The 12579-nt window shown below is 53.9% G+C and overlaps 1 protein-coding gene across 1 annotated transcript in view; it reads right to left on the bottom strand.

Moving 5' to 3' along the window:
• Positions 1 to 12579, bottom strand: part of LOC144729960 (uncharacterized) — a 64839-nt gene that overhangs the window by 40818 nt on the left and 11442 nt on the right. The window contains exons 5-11 of the mRNA XM_078610388.1: positions 10908 to 10963; positions 9939 to 10104; positions 8582 to 9761; positions 7556 to 8523; positions 6774 to 6930; positions 1762 to 1826; positions 1307 to 1337 (exon numbers count right to left, since the gene is read on the bottom strand). Coding sequence (XP_078466514.1) covers positions 1307 to 1337; positions 1762 to 1826; positions 6774 to 6930; positions 7556 to 8523; positions 8582 to 9761; positions 9939 to 10104; positions 10908 to 10963 — 2623 coding nt within the window. The remainder of the gene's footprint in view (positions 1 to 1306; positions 1338 to 1761; positions 1827 to 6773; positions 6931 to 7555; positions 8524 to 8581; positions 9762 to 9938; positions 10105 to 10907; positions 10964 to 12579) is intronic.

Genomic DNA, 12579 nt, shown 5'->3' with positions numbered 1-12579 from the left:
ACTGTTTCGAAGGATAAATGTGACCTGAGGTCTTCGCTCATTTACCAGCTTCACATTCCTTATTGCCGTCCAAATACTGGAGGAAGGGCCTTTGCTATTGATACCCCCAGGGTCTGGAATGCTGTCGCCAATAAACTGCAACTTGGAACACTACCTGTGAGATCTTCACTCAAAACTGCTCTAGAGGAGTTGTACACCCCTAGCTGCCACTGCTATTCAGAGTGGCCTGAAATCAAATGTATCATTCCGGATGACCGCTGCAAAGTATGATCTTGAGTTTTGATTATAGTTTGCTGATCTTTAAAGGTGTATTGAAAATGTTTGATTCTTCTACTGATACTCCAGCTGTTATGGAGTGACTCATGCAGCCAACTATGGCTGCAAAGTTTGGTCGTACATGTTATGCATATAGTTTATTGTTAAATTTGAATCACAGTTCCTATGATCACTGTTACATAGTTTTTATAGCTTTATTTTGGTGATTTTGAAAACGTTTTGGTTTAGCCATGTTTGTTTGTTGTAGTACAGAGTTAGCCTGATAACTTTAATCTACATTGTCTCATGGTTGTTATTGTTTGACTTGCATCCCACTGGGATTTTTGCACACAGAATACTTTGCTGTTTTTCCCAGGATTTTTCTGTTGCATGTAGTCACTTTAAGATGTTTCTTGTTCATGTTTTTGTTTTGTTGCGGTTGCACCCGAGTCAAGAGCCGCATGGTATCACAGGGTTATACCTAATACATGACATTGAAACTGAAACGCATCCCGCTTCACGCATTCCGCCATCAGTTCATTTAAAAATAAAGAAACAACCAAACATCGCGAATCATTACATATCGGGCACGCGCGCCGTTGCAAGCGTTGTGTTTTCGTTCGAGGGGTGGACCCGTTAAGGCTCGGGAAAGACTCATCACAGTGGAGCCCTCGCCATGAGGTGTGCGTTTCGAAAGCCTTCAATCCAAATGTGGTTGGCGGCTGAACGAAAATAATGTAGTCACCGCAAAAGTTGAGCGGCTCAACAACAACAACAGACTTCTTATAACGCAAAACGATGTATTGTCGAGCAGGCTGACTTGATAAGAGTATATAATAGGCGACGTTTCAGACAATGACCCTTCTTCACAGTACATAGAGATGCCATGAAGGTAGACATATCTGTGCTGTGAGAGGCTATGGCCCAAAATATTGCCCATTATATACGTTTCCTTTGCAAGGCAGTGTTATTGATGAGAGGGTGTTTTGTGATGACGACGATGATGATGAGCCTTATGGAAGTGAGTGTGTGTGGGTGTGTGCGCTCTTACCAAATGGAGCAACTTGATAGACTCAACAAAGCTGTAAAATACCAAAAAAACACAAACGCACGCTTCCTTACTAGAAATAATTCACGTCGCATCTGCCCCCCACCCCCCACAGCAACGCATCGCGAGGGCACGTGCATGTGTGCATTGTGTACACTGAGCGGTGGCACAGCGGTTAACGCGGTGCGCTACGAACCCGGCGAACCGACTTAGATTCCCGCTCACGGGCAAACACAAGTCACGATTATCTGCACCAGTCCAGGGCCTCCCCTAGGTTGACTAAGCCTCAAATTAGTATCGGGTGTGGTGTGTAAACGACGCCACTGGGTTAGAGAAAGGCGGCCAGGGATGGTGCTGGCCACCCACCCCATCGTGTGCCATGCCGACCTTAATAGGTGCTGCTCGGCACTTGGCCCAAAAGTCGTTAGAGGCTAAACGGGATATTGATGTTTTCTCACCTTTTCTCCGAGCGCATGATTTCTCGAGCAATTTCAAATGCACGGCTCCGCTTCTCCTCCTCTGTCTGACATCACAATCATTCCGGTACAAGTAGTGAGCAAAAAAACAAGGACTCGTGCTAGCTCACAGTTCAATATCGTTTCAATGTTGTGCACCTCGTTTTTCCCCCCAGCTACTCTACGACTCAGCCCTGGATGCGAGTTCCCACGCGGGGTGACGCAGCGTGGCATGAACTCACGAGGTGCCCGAGTTGAGAATCGTCGACGCCTGTGCACCAGGTGGTCTGTGCGCGGACACGTGGCCCGAGATCATCATCTCCCTAGCACCAGCTGGTCTGTACGTGGACACGTGACCCAAGATGTGTCGCATGGAACGACGGCATAAGAAAGAAGCTTATACCTTTCTGTCTGTAAGGAAATACTTTACGCCTTGCGCTTCGGACATCACGAATGTAATCTTATATCCCTCAAGAAACATGCGGACGGACACGCCTACCTTCCATAGCTGTCTCTCCAAATAAACGTTGTGGCGCACGTCCCATCAGCCACACGGCCTTCTGGCAGTTTATTATTCCAGCAGCTTTGGTTCAATAGAATTAAACTCTGGACCGGTTTCGACATTCATTTGTCGCATCAGCACAGTCAGACTCGCTTAGTGCCTGATGTTTATAGGCAATGGGCCTCTGTTACATATGAACATCTGGAAGTTCACCAGTTTAAGCAAACCTGACTCTTCTGATGAGACATTGCATGTCGCTAACCGGTCCATCGACAACTTGTTTCTATATATGTGTAGTGCCGTAGATGGGCCACGCTTACCAGCAGTGGTAGACGAGGTCCATCTGCAAGGGTACCCCGTACCGCCAAGGGGGGGGGGGGGGTGGGGCTGCGGGGGATCTATGATCCCACGCAACGCGCTCTAACCAATGGGACCCTTGTAAGGTGGGGGGGGGGGGGGCAGCTGGGCACGACTTTGAAGCCTTGCACACGATATTAAGTTGCATACGGCGTTTGTCAAAATGTATAAGGGGCCGTCCATAAATGACGTCACGCGATTTTGGAGATTTTTGACCCCCCCCCCCCTCATCGTCACACGGCGTCACAAAATGTCAGACCCGCCCTCAAATATGACGTCACAAAGCTCTCCCACCCCCCCCCCCCACAAAAAATAAAACATGCTTCAAATCGCTTTAAACTATTGCCATTGTAGTGCGTTTATAATGTGACGCTGCACTCTGATGTTGTAGGAGAAAACATTTATTAAAAAATAAAAATAAAATAAAAATCACGACGTTTCGGAGGCAACACAAGCTTCCGTCTTCAGGTGGAACCGTCACAGCCACGACAGCTGTATCAAGTAAATGAGAGATTACAAGAGCTACCACTCCGTATATATAATGGTTGAAGAGGGGAAGGGCCATGTAATATGGTAAGGTGAGGCTTAAGGCTTAAGCCTCACCTTATCATATTAATAAAAAGTGAGGCTTAAGGTTTAAGCCTCACCTTACCATATTAATAAAAAGTGAGGCTTAAGGCTTAAGCCTCACCTTACCATATTAATAAAAAGTGTGCCGTACTTGGCCCTTCCCCTCTTCAACCATTATATATACGGAGTGGTAGCTCTTGTAATCTCTCATTTACTTGATACAGCTGTCGTGGCTGTGACGGTTCCACCTGAAGACGGAAGCTTGTGTTGCCTCCGAAACGTCGTGATTTTTATTTTATTTTACTTTTATTAATTTAAAAATGTTACCTACGTGACTTTACCGAAAAAACCTAAGAATATGAATCCTTGCAGTCACGAAAGCTTCAAATCTAGAATTTATTAAAAAGTCTATTTAATTACGTAGAACGTGTTGTCTATATTTATTTAAAGTTGCGCATTTTCATGTGACGCCACATTTCTCAAAAACCCCACCCCTCGTCACACATCGTCACAAATGTCTTACCGCCCCCCCTCCCTAGGTGCGTGACGTCATTTATGGACAGCCACCTAACGCGTGGAAGGTACCGCATGGGAATGACCACGTGACGGTACTTTAGTTGTTAAACGATGCTCGTGTCGGTAAGGGGCCACGTGTGTTAATGTGACGGTTAATGCTGACGGCTCTGTTTGGAACGGTCCGCATTTGGTGGCGCTAAGGACTAACTCCTGCATGTTCCCTCAAAGCATGCGGGCCACTCAGACTCGTCACGATGCATGAGATTCATGCGGAAAACCAAAATCGTTCGCACTTCACAGAAGTTGTATCCGGTGTAAATGCGCGTCCAAATAAACGTTTTGTTTGCACTCGCACGAGGCAGAGGTGCGGCCGATGGAATGTGCAGGAGGCACGCCAGCCCTCTGTCTACGTGAAGGTACAAACGCGTGCAACGAGGTGAGCTGGAGAATTGGGATGCGACCCGGGCTCCCCGCGAGCCGCCCAGTTGCCGCAGCATCGAGCCCACAGGGTCCCGCAGTGTGCGTTGGATGCAACTCGAGGGAGATGACCGAGTAAGGAGTGTTGTTCGCTTGATCATAGAGGAACGTCCCAGCGAAGACTGCAAGGGAACGAGGAGGCATTGAGCCGCGTGGAAGGCGCCTCGATCAGCGGGGAACTGGCAGCACGAAAGCCGGATTGGATGTCGGAAATGTCGTGGCCGTAGTAACTACATTATCATTGGCGTAGTAACTACATTATCAGTGGTGTAGTAACAACATTATCAGTGGCGTAGTAACTACATTATCAGTGACGTAGTAACTACATTATCAGTGGTGTAGTAACTACATTATCAGTGGCATAGTGACTACATTATCAGTGGCGTAGTAACTACATTATCAGTGGTGTAGTAAAATACATTATCAGTGGTGGAGTAACTATATTATCAGTGGTGAAGTAAACTACATTATCAGTGGTGTAGTAACTACATTATCAGTGGTGTAGTAAACTACATTATCAGTGGTAGAGTAACTATATTATCAGTGGTGTAGTAAACTACATTATCAGTGGCATAGTGACTACATTATCAGTGGCGTAGTAACTACATTATCAGTGGTGTAGTAACTACATTATCAGTGGCGTAGTGACTACATTATCAGTGGTGTAGTGACTACATTATCAGTGGTGTAGTAACTACATTATCAGTGGCATAGTAACTACATTATCAGTGGCGTAGTCACTACATTATCAGTGGTGTAGTAACTACATTATCAGTGGTGTAGTAACTACATTATCAGTGGCGTAGTAACTACATTATCAGTGGCGTAGTAACTACATTATCAGTGGCGTAGTAACTACATTATCAGTGGCGTATTAACTACATTATCAGTGGCGTAGTAACTACATTATTAGTGGCGTAGTAACTACATTATCAGTGATGTAGTAACTATATTATCAGTGATGTAGTAACTACATTATTAGTGGTGTAGTAACTACATTATCAGTGACGTAGTAACTACATTATCAGTGGCGTAGTAACTACATTATCAGTGATGTAGTAACTACATTATCAGTGGTGTAGTAACTACATTATCAGTGACGTAGTAACTACATTATCAGTGGCGTAGTAACTACATTATCAGTGATGTAGTAACTACATTATCAGTGGCATAGTGACTACATTACCAGTGGAGTAGTGACTACATTATATCACAATGTAACACGATTTTTGTTCCTGGGTAGTGTTATTTTTTTCTTTGCTTATGCCTCAAAGTATAGAAAATGGGTATTATTCCCCACAAACTTTGCTTTCCACGCTGCAGGGGCGTTCCGTCTTCGCAAAATGCAGCCACTTCAGCTCCATAGTCGTGGTTGCCTTCTTTGCAATATAATTGACGCGTATTTAGTGAAATAAATCTCCCAAAAACGGAGTTCAATGTGAAGGCATTTTCATTCAAAAAGATTCATGAATGTTAACAGCGTTTGACAGAAGGTGTTGTTGCTCTTTAACGCTGTTGTTGAAATCGAATCTCACGGTGGTTGCCAAGGGGGAGGGCTCAACTCGCAGCTTTGGCCACAAGGCGGGTGGGGGGGGGGCAAGGCACCACGTGACTGCCCCACGCTCGTGACGCGACTGCGACACCTTCCCCACGACCGCCCCCCTCTCTCTGCCGGGGTGGTGATGGCTTGGGGGGGGGGGCAGCGCCCCACAGAAACGAGGGCTGGCGTTAGGAATACGGCGGCTTAGCCAAGGGGGGGGGGGGGGGGGTTGGGCAGCGGCCGATGGGGAGCGGTGACCCAGCATCCTCTGCAGGGAGGTGGCAGTGCGTAGTTGAGGAAGCAAGAGCACGTGCGTGTGACGTGTGTGACGTGTATGTGTGTTGGTTTTGTTACGCTCACAACGGAGTGCCGGGCGGCTAAAATACAGCAAGTTGGCACAGTAGGGGGTACAGCTGGTGGTGCATCTACCGGTCATCTCAGTCACCCAACGCATGGCACCTGCTGGGTCTATCCCGAGACCTCCTCCTGCCAGCAGCGAGCCTTCGACACTTCACGTGATATCCTCAAAGTGCACCTGGCCTGGCACGGGCGCCGTGGTGTCGGTATTGGTTGTTTTTGTGTTGATGCGATGCGAGCGCCTAGGGGCCAAAATCGCGTCACGCGATTTTGGACAATTTTCGACCCCCCCCCCTTCGTCACACGGCGTCACAAAAAGTCAGCCCACCCCCTCAAATATGACGTCACAAAGCTCTGCCCCCCCCCCAAACCATATTTCCATATTGAAAATAAAACATGCTTCAAATCGCTTTAAACTATTGTCATTGTAGTGCGTATTTAATGTGGCGCTGCACTCTGATGTTGTAGGAGAAAACATTTATTAAAAAGTCGATTTAATTAAGTAGAACGTGTTGCCTATATTTATTTAAAGTTGCGCATTTTGATGTAACGTCACATTTCTCAAACCCCCCCCCCCTCGTCACACATCGTCACAAATGTCTGACCCCCACCCCCCCCCCAGGAGCGTGACGTCATTTATGGACGCCCCCCTGTGCGAGAGCCCGCGCCGTCTGTCCACGCGTGCAGCTTTGGGACCTGAGCGGCGCGTGGAGCGCTGGGGTGGTGGTGGTGGTGGGGGTGGTGGTGGTGGAGCCTTGCGCCCGCACCGCCCGCCTCCTCCTCCTCGTCGTCATCCTCGGACGGCGCGTCCGCTCCGTAGGTCCCCGCCCTGCCCCCCGGTGTCGCGTCGCTCCTGCACGGCGAGTCGCGAAAACAAAAGCCCCACGCCGTTTCCTGCTCAAATGACCATCGAGGCAGGCGCTCATCTCCTGTTTACAAGCTCCCGAGCAGATGGTGGAAATCCGCATTCCTATGGCGGGGCCGAGTCTGTTCAGAAGGACACGGACGCGCCGCTGACTTCCCTACAAAGTGACCCCCACCCCCCACCCGGAGGCATGCTGAGCTGAATAAACTCTCTTCTGTCTTTCTCCATAATATATTGCTCCCCTTAATGAATATCTCCAATCATCGATGTCTAATCATTATCGTGTCAATACATCCCTTCTATGCCTTCTTACACTTTCGAATGCATCTTCTGTCTACAGCAGCGTCCTTCGTTCATTTTCAGAGGGGAAGGGCGGGGGACACTTTCGCCGATGAGACATCATCAGCGTGAGGGCCGCCACACATTTGAACCCAATTGGGGTTTGACAGCATCACGATGATGATGGTGATGATGGGGTGTTGTTTCTCTCACAGACACCTCCAGGAGCAGCCAGCGGCCCGCGAGCCTCCCAACGCAGAATACCGACCTACACCTATCGTGCGTCGTCTCATCGACACGACCACCGCGTCCATCTCTCGGCCGCGGGACCCACCTCCTGGACGAGCAGCTCGGAGCTCGCCGCGCCTCCAGACACGGGAAGTTGCTCATGTCCACGTATCCGTCCGTGTCGCTCCCGCGTTCCCCGGACCCCCTGCCCTCCGCGTCCCTGCGCGGGACCCCTCTGCAACTCTGCCCGCCGCCGCCGGTTCCCCGCGCGCCCGCCTCGTCCCCGAAGAAGCCCCTGGGCTGACTCGCCTTGGCCGCGAACCGCTTGCTGCTCTTGCGCACGGGAGGCGTCATGTTCTCGTAGTCGCTGTTGCCCACCGGCACGTTCTCGTACTCCGTGCAGGGACTCGGGTTGGGGAACGAGATGGAGCGCGGCTTGGTCAGCGGATGGGGCGCGTGCGGCGGTCGTGGGCGACTCTCAAACGATTCCACCCGGCAGATCATCCTGCTGCTGCTGCTGCTGCCGCTGCCGCCGCTGCTGCCACTGTAGTTGTGCCTGCTGCCGCTGCCGCCGCTGCTGTTGCCGTGCTCCTTGGAGCCGCGCGCCCCGAGAGCCACGACCCGCTGGATCCCCGGGGAAGCGCGCGGCCCCTTGTGCCTGCGCTCCTCCGCCTCGGCGCCGCGCGCGTGGAGCCCCGCGCTCTCCGACGGCCGCTTGGGCTGCTCCGCGTGCTTCTTCCTCACCGAGATCTTGAAGGGCAGCAGCCGCTTGAGGGAGCTCTTCTTTTTGGACGCGCGCTTCGACGCGTGCTTGTCCTGGGGCTCCAGCGTCATGAGGATAGACGGCGAGCTCTTGGCGAGCGGCTTCTTCGTGATGGGCGCCAGCTCGAAGGGCGGCGGGATGTCCCCGACGGAAGAGGCGCCCGGGTTGGACCCCCACGGCGGCGGGGCGCGCGCGCCCCCGCGGGGCCCCCTCGCCGCGAGGGGCGACGGCGGCGAGAACTCGGGGCGCTTCCTCCGCTCCAAGGGCGACATCATCACGGCGCCGTGGCGAGGCGGTGCGTGCTGGAGGTCCTGGCCCCCCCTCGCCCGAGGGGAGCTGGTGGAGGGTGGGGGGGGCGCCCCCCCCGACCCTGTTCCTCGCCACCTGCTCGCAGGAGCGCTCCTTGACGAGGCGGCTGCCGCAGCTGAGGCTGCGCGGCGTGCCCGTGAAGGAGCCCTCGGAGCACGTGTCGGAGTGCGTGTCGCTGTCGTCGGCCATCGCCCTGTGGAACAGCGAGCTTCCCGTGAGGGACTTAACTCGCGAGAGGAGGCCCCTGCGCTCCGGGCTGAGCGAGAGGCTGCTGATCCAGTCCTTGATGCCATGGATTTCCGAGTAGAGCCCGTCGGAGCTCTCCTCCGCCGCGAGGGACACAAGGGAGTCCACCTCGCAGTAGTGGTCATCCTCCTGTCCGCTCGCGGTGCCCGGCTGCGACTTGGCGAGAGGAGAGGCCTCGACAACGGAGTGCTGGGACGCAGCTTCGCCCCCGCCTGTGGGGGGAGCACGAGCCTCCTCGTCCTCCTCCTCCTGCTGCTGCTGCCGCTCCGCAAGTGAATCTGCATTCTCAGTCGCAATCTCGGAATCGGCACCTTCTCGTGCAGAACGTGAGGCGCCCTCGTCCAGTGGCCGCGCGGCTTCAGTCTCGTCCGCGGAGTGAGGAGCTGGGGTCACGCGCTCCGTCTCCTCGTGCGGCCCGCTGCAATGCGCCACGCTCGCGTCCTCCGGAGACGCCGTCACCACACACGCCTCCCCGCTCGCCTCGTCCGCGCGCTGCCGCGCCTCGACAAAGCCGTCGCTGACATTTGCAAGGCCTTTCTGGCCATCATCATCATCGTCGCCATCGTCGCAATCTTCGCCATCGACGTGTTCATCATCATCGTCATGATCGTTATCAGCTCCCTGGGCGGCTCTGACCGCGCGCTGCGTCGCGCTGGCGTGGGACAGATGAAGCTCCCACAGGTGAAGGTCTCCGCGTGCGTCCCCGTCGTGAAAGTGACTGAAGAACAATGGCCGCGCGCGCCTCGGCCCCGTGCCCCCGCCCGCGCAGCCGATCCCGGGGCCCAGCGAGCGAACTCGCGAGCGCGCTTGGCACAGAGACGCCGCCTCCTCCATCGCGAGCGACGAGCGCGCCGTCAGGGCCCCCTCGGGCCACGAGTAGGAGAGGCTCCGCTGAGCAGGGCCCCCGTGGTGGGGCACGAACTCGGGCATGCGGAGCTCGCCGGGCGCGCGCTTGTCGTGAGCGGGACACGAGCAGGGCGTCACGTGGCCCGTGCTGATGATGTCGGGGCGATCATCGGACAAGCGTCCGACGGGAGCGGTCGCGCTCTCGCCCGCGGGCTCTCCCCGACCGTCGTCGCCGCCGTGACTGAAGCTGCTGCTGCTGCTTCGGCTGCTGTTGCTGCTTCTGCTGCTGTTGTTGTTGCTGCTGCTGCTGTCCGACGAGACGCACGCGTTCCCGTCGGGGCTCGCGAGCAGTCGAAGCTCGCTCGCGAGCGCGGGTCTCGAGAGCTGCGGCTTGGGCGCCAGTGGCGGCTTGGAGGCGACTCGAAGGGCGGCGGAGACGGAGGTCGCGCCGCGGTTGGGCTCCCCGGCTACTGTGGCGCGCAGAGGGGCGCCTGGGTAGGGGGCAGGGGGGGGGGGTCATGGGGGGGGGCACAGAGCCCGGCAGCAACAGCGCAAAGAGTCGGCGTGACGCCTCGGCCATTCCACGACGCTGATAGTTGCGCTAACTAAACGAAACAAATTTTATTTATTTTACCACATGAGTACCACTGAGTTATATGGCCCTTTTTTTAGAAGCGACCTGGCTATCACAAATGACAGCTCAACGGAGTGGATCATTCACGTGGACATTTCTCGCAGCCCAATGCTCTAAACGCGTGATTCTTAATGTGGAGGGGACCTGGGGAAAGATTCCCGGTGTCCTCCTGTTTTGCATGTGTCTCTCTCTCATGTCGGTTTTGCAAAGAGACACCGCAAAATACAAATCTACAGGAGGCGTCAGGGTCGGGATCGACCCCACTATCCCCTGCATACCAGGCGAGGTAGCTAACATCTCGCCGCCGTCCTGTTAATAGCGATGCACGCAATGCGCGTCCCCTCCTCATCTCGCTGCGAGCCGTCGACAGGGCGCTGGTTACAGGCAACGGGGGGGGGCACTTTTGAGGCACAGGTCAAGGGATGCCCAACTCCAGCCACGGCTTGTGATGCCCCCCAGCCTTCCCGTGCGCGTCTGTGAAATGCGTCAACCGGTCTGTGTGTAACACGCGCAGGAGTAGCGGGGACAGGCGCGTGCGCATTCTACGCCACGCGGGCACACGCGCCGACCGACACGCGCAGCTCGAGGGAGCGCAGTGCGCGTTCCTCGCTAGGTCGAGGGGTTGTGCGGGTGGAGAGAGAGAGAGAGAGACGCCCTTACCATCTTCCATGTCCGCAGATCCGCGCTCACGTGCGCCGCTCGTACAGCGCTCGCGTCTTCATCGCCACGGTAGCGGATACGCGAACAGACCCCTTCACACACACGCCACACACACACACACATCCCCCTTCACATACACACACACACCATACTCACACCACACACACATCAAACTCACACCACACGCACACCACACACACCAAACACAAACGACACACATCAAACACTCAAAACACACTCACTCCACACACACACATCAAACACACAACACACACACACACCACACGCTCACCACACACACTCCAAAGGCATAGATCCACCGTATAGCCTTAGACTGTAGGAGAAAGTGCTGTTAGCGAGCACCTATGAAGGCCGGCAAGGCACACGAGGGGGATGGATACAGCGCCACGCCCGGCCGCCTTTGTCTCCTGAGTGAGCTGCGCGTGTCGTCGGCGTGTGTCCCCGCTACTCCTGCCCACCAGGTACAAATTTGAGTCCGAGTCGACCTAGGGGAGGTCCAGGACCGGTTGAGATAATCGTCACGGGGATCGAAGTTGGGTCCCTGGGTTTGTAGCGCAGGGCGCTAACTGCTACCCCACCTCTCCCCACCTCCATACACACCACACACACCACACGTAGGCCTTCACACACCCCCCACACACACAAACATCAAACTCACACCACACTCACACCACACACATGACACATATCACACACCACACACATACGATACACCACACACACAGAGACAGTTACACACACCACACACACACACTTCAAACTCACACCACACACTTGACACACATCACACACCACACGACACACATCACACACACACCCACACACATACACACCTTCACATTCACCACACACATACTACACACACAAACATCACGCTCACCACACAAACACCACACTCACACACCACACACACTATACACATTAAACACACACACCACACTGACACCACATTCACACCACACTCACCACACTCACCCGACATCCATCAAACACACCACAGACAAACATCAAACTTACACCACACATCACAACACATCACAACACACTCACACCACACACACAAACATCAAACTCACACCACACTCACACGACGCACATCAAACACTCACAACACACACCACACACACACCACACACAGCACGCACACACAGACACGTATAGCCTTAGACCCCAGGACCAAGTCCTGTTAGCGAGAAGCACCTATGAAGGCCGGCACGGCACACGAGGGGGTGGGAGGCAGAACCACGCCCGACCGCCTTTGTCTCCTGAGTGGCGATATTTACACACCGCACTAGGTAAATATGAGAGGCTGAGTCGACCTAGGGGAGGCCCAGGACCGGTTGAGATAATTGTTACGGGAATCGAACTCGGGTTCCCAGGTTCGTAACGCAGCGCGCTAACCGCTACGCCACCGCTCCCCACATTAACACACACACCACACTCACAGAGCTTCACACAAACTACACACACACATCAAACTCACACAACACACACCACACAGACATCAAACACACCACACGACACACACACACCACACGCACACAACACACACAACACGCACACAACACACACCACACAGACATCAAACACACCACACACACATACCACACACATACCTCTACGCACACCACATATACGGCACACCACACAC

This window comes from Lampetra planeri, chromosome 34 (assembly GCF_965212315.1).
Source record: "Lampetra planeri chromosome 34, kcLamPlan1.2.h2, whole genome shotgun sequence".
NCBI lineage: Eukaryota > Metazoa > Chordata > Hyperoartia > Petromyzontiformes > Petromyzontidae > Lampetra > Lampetra planeri.
The sequence above is the reverse complement of the archived record's forward strand: the minus strand, read 5'-3'. Positions and strand labels throughout refer to the sequence as shown.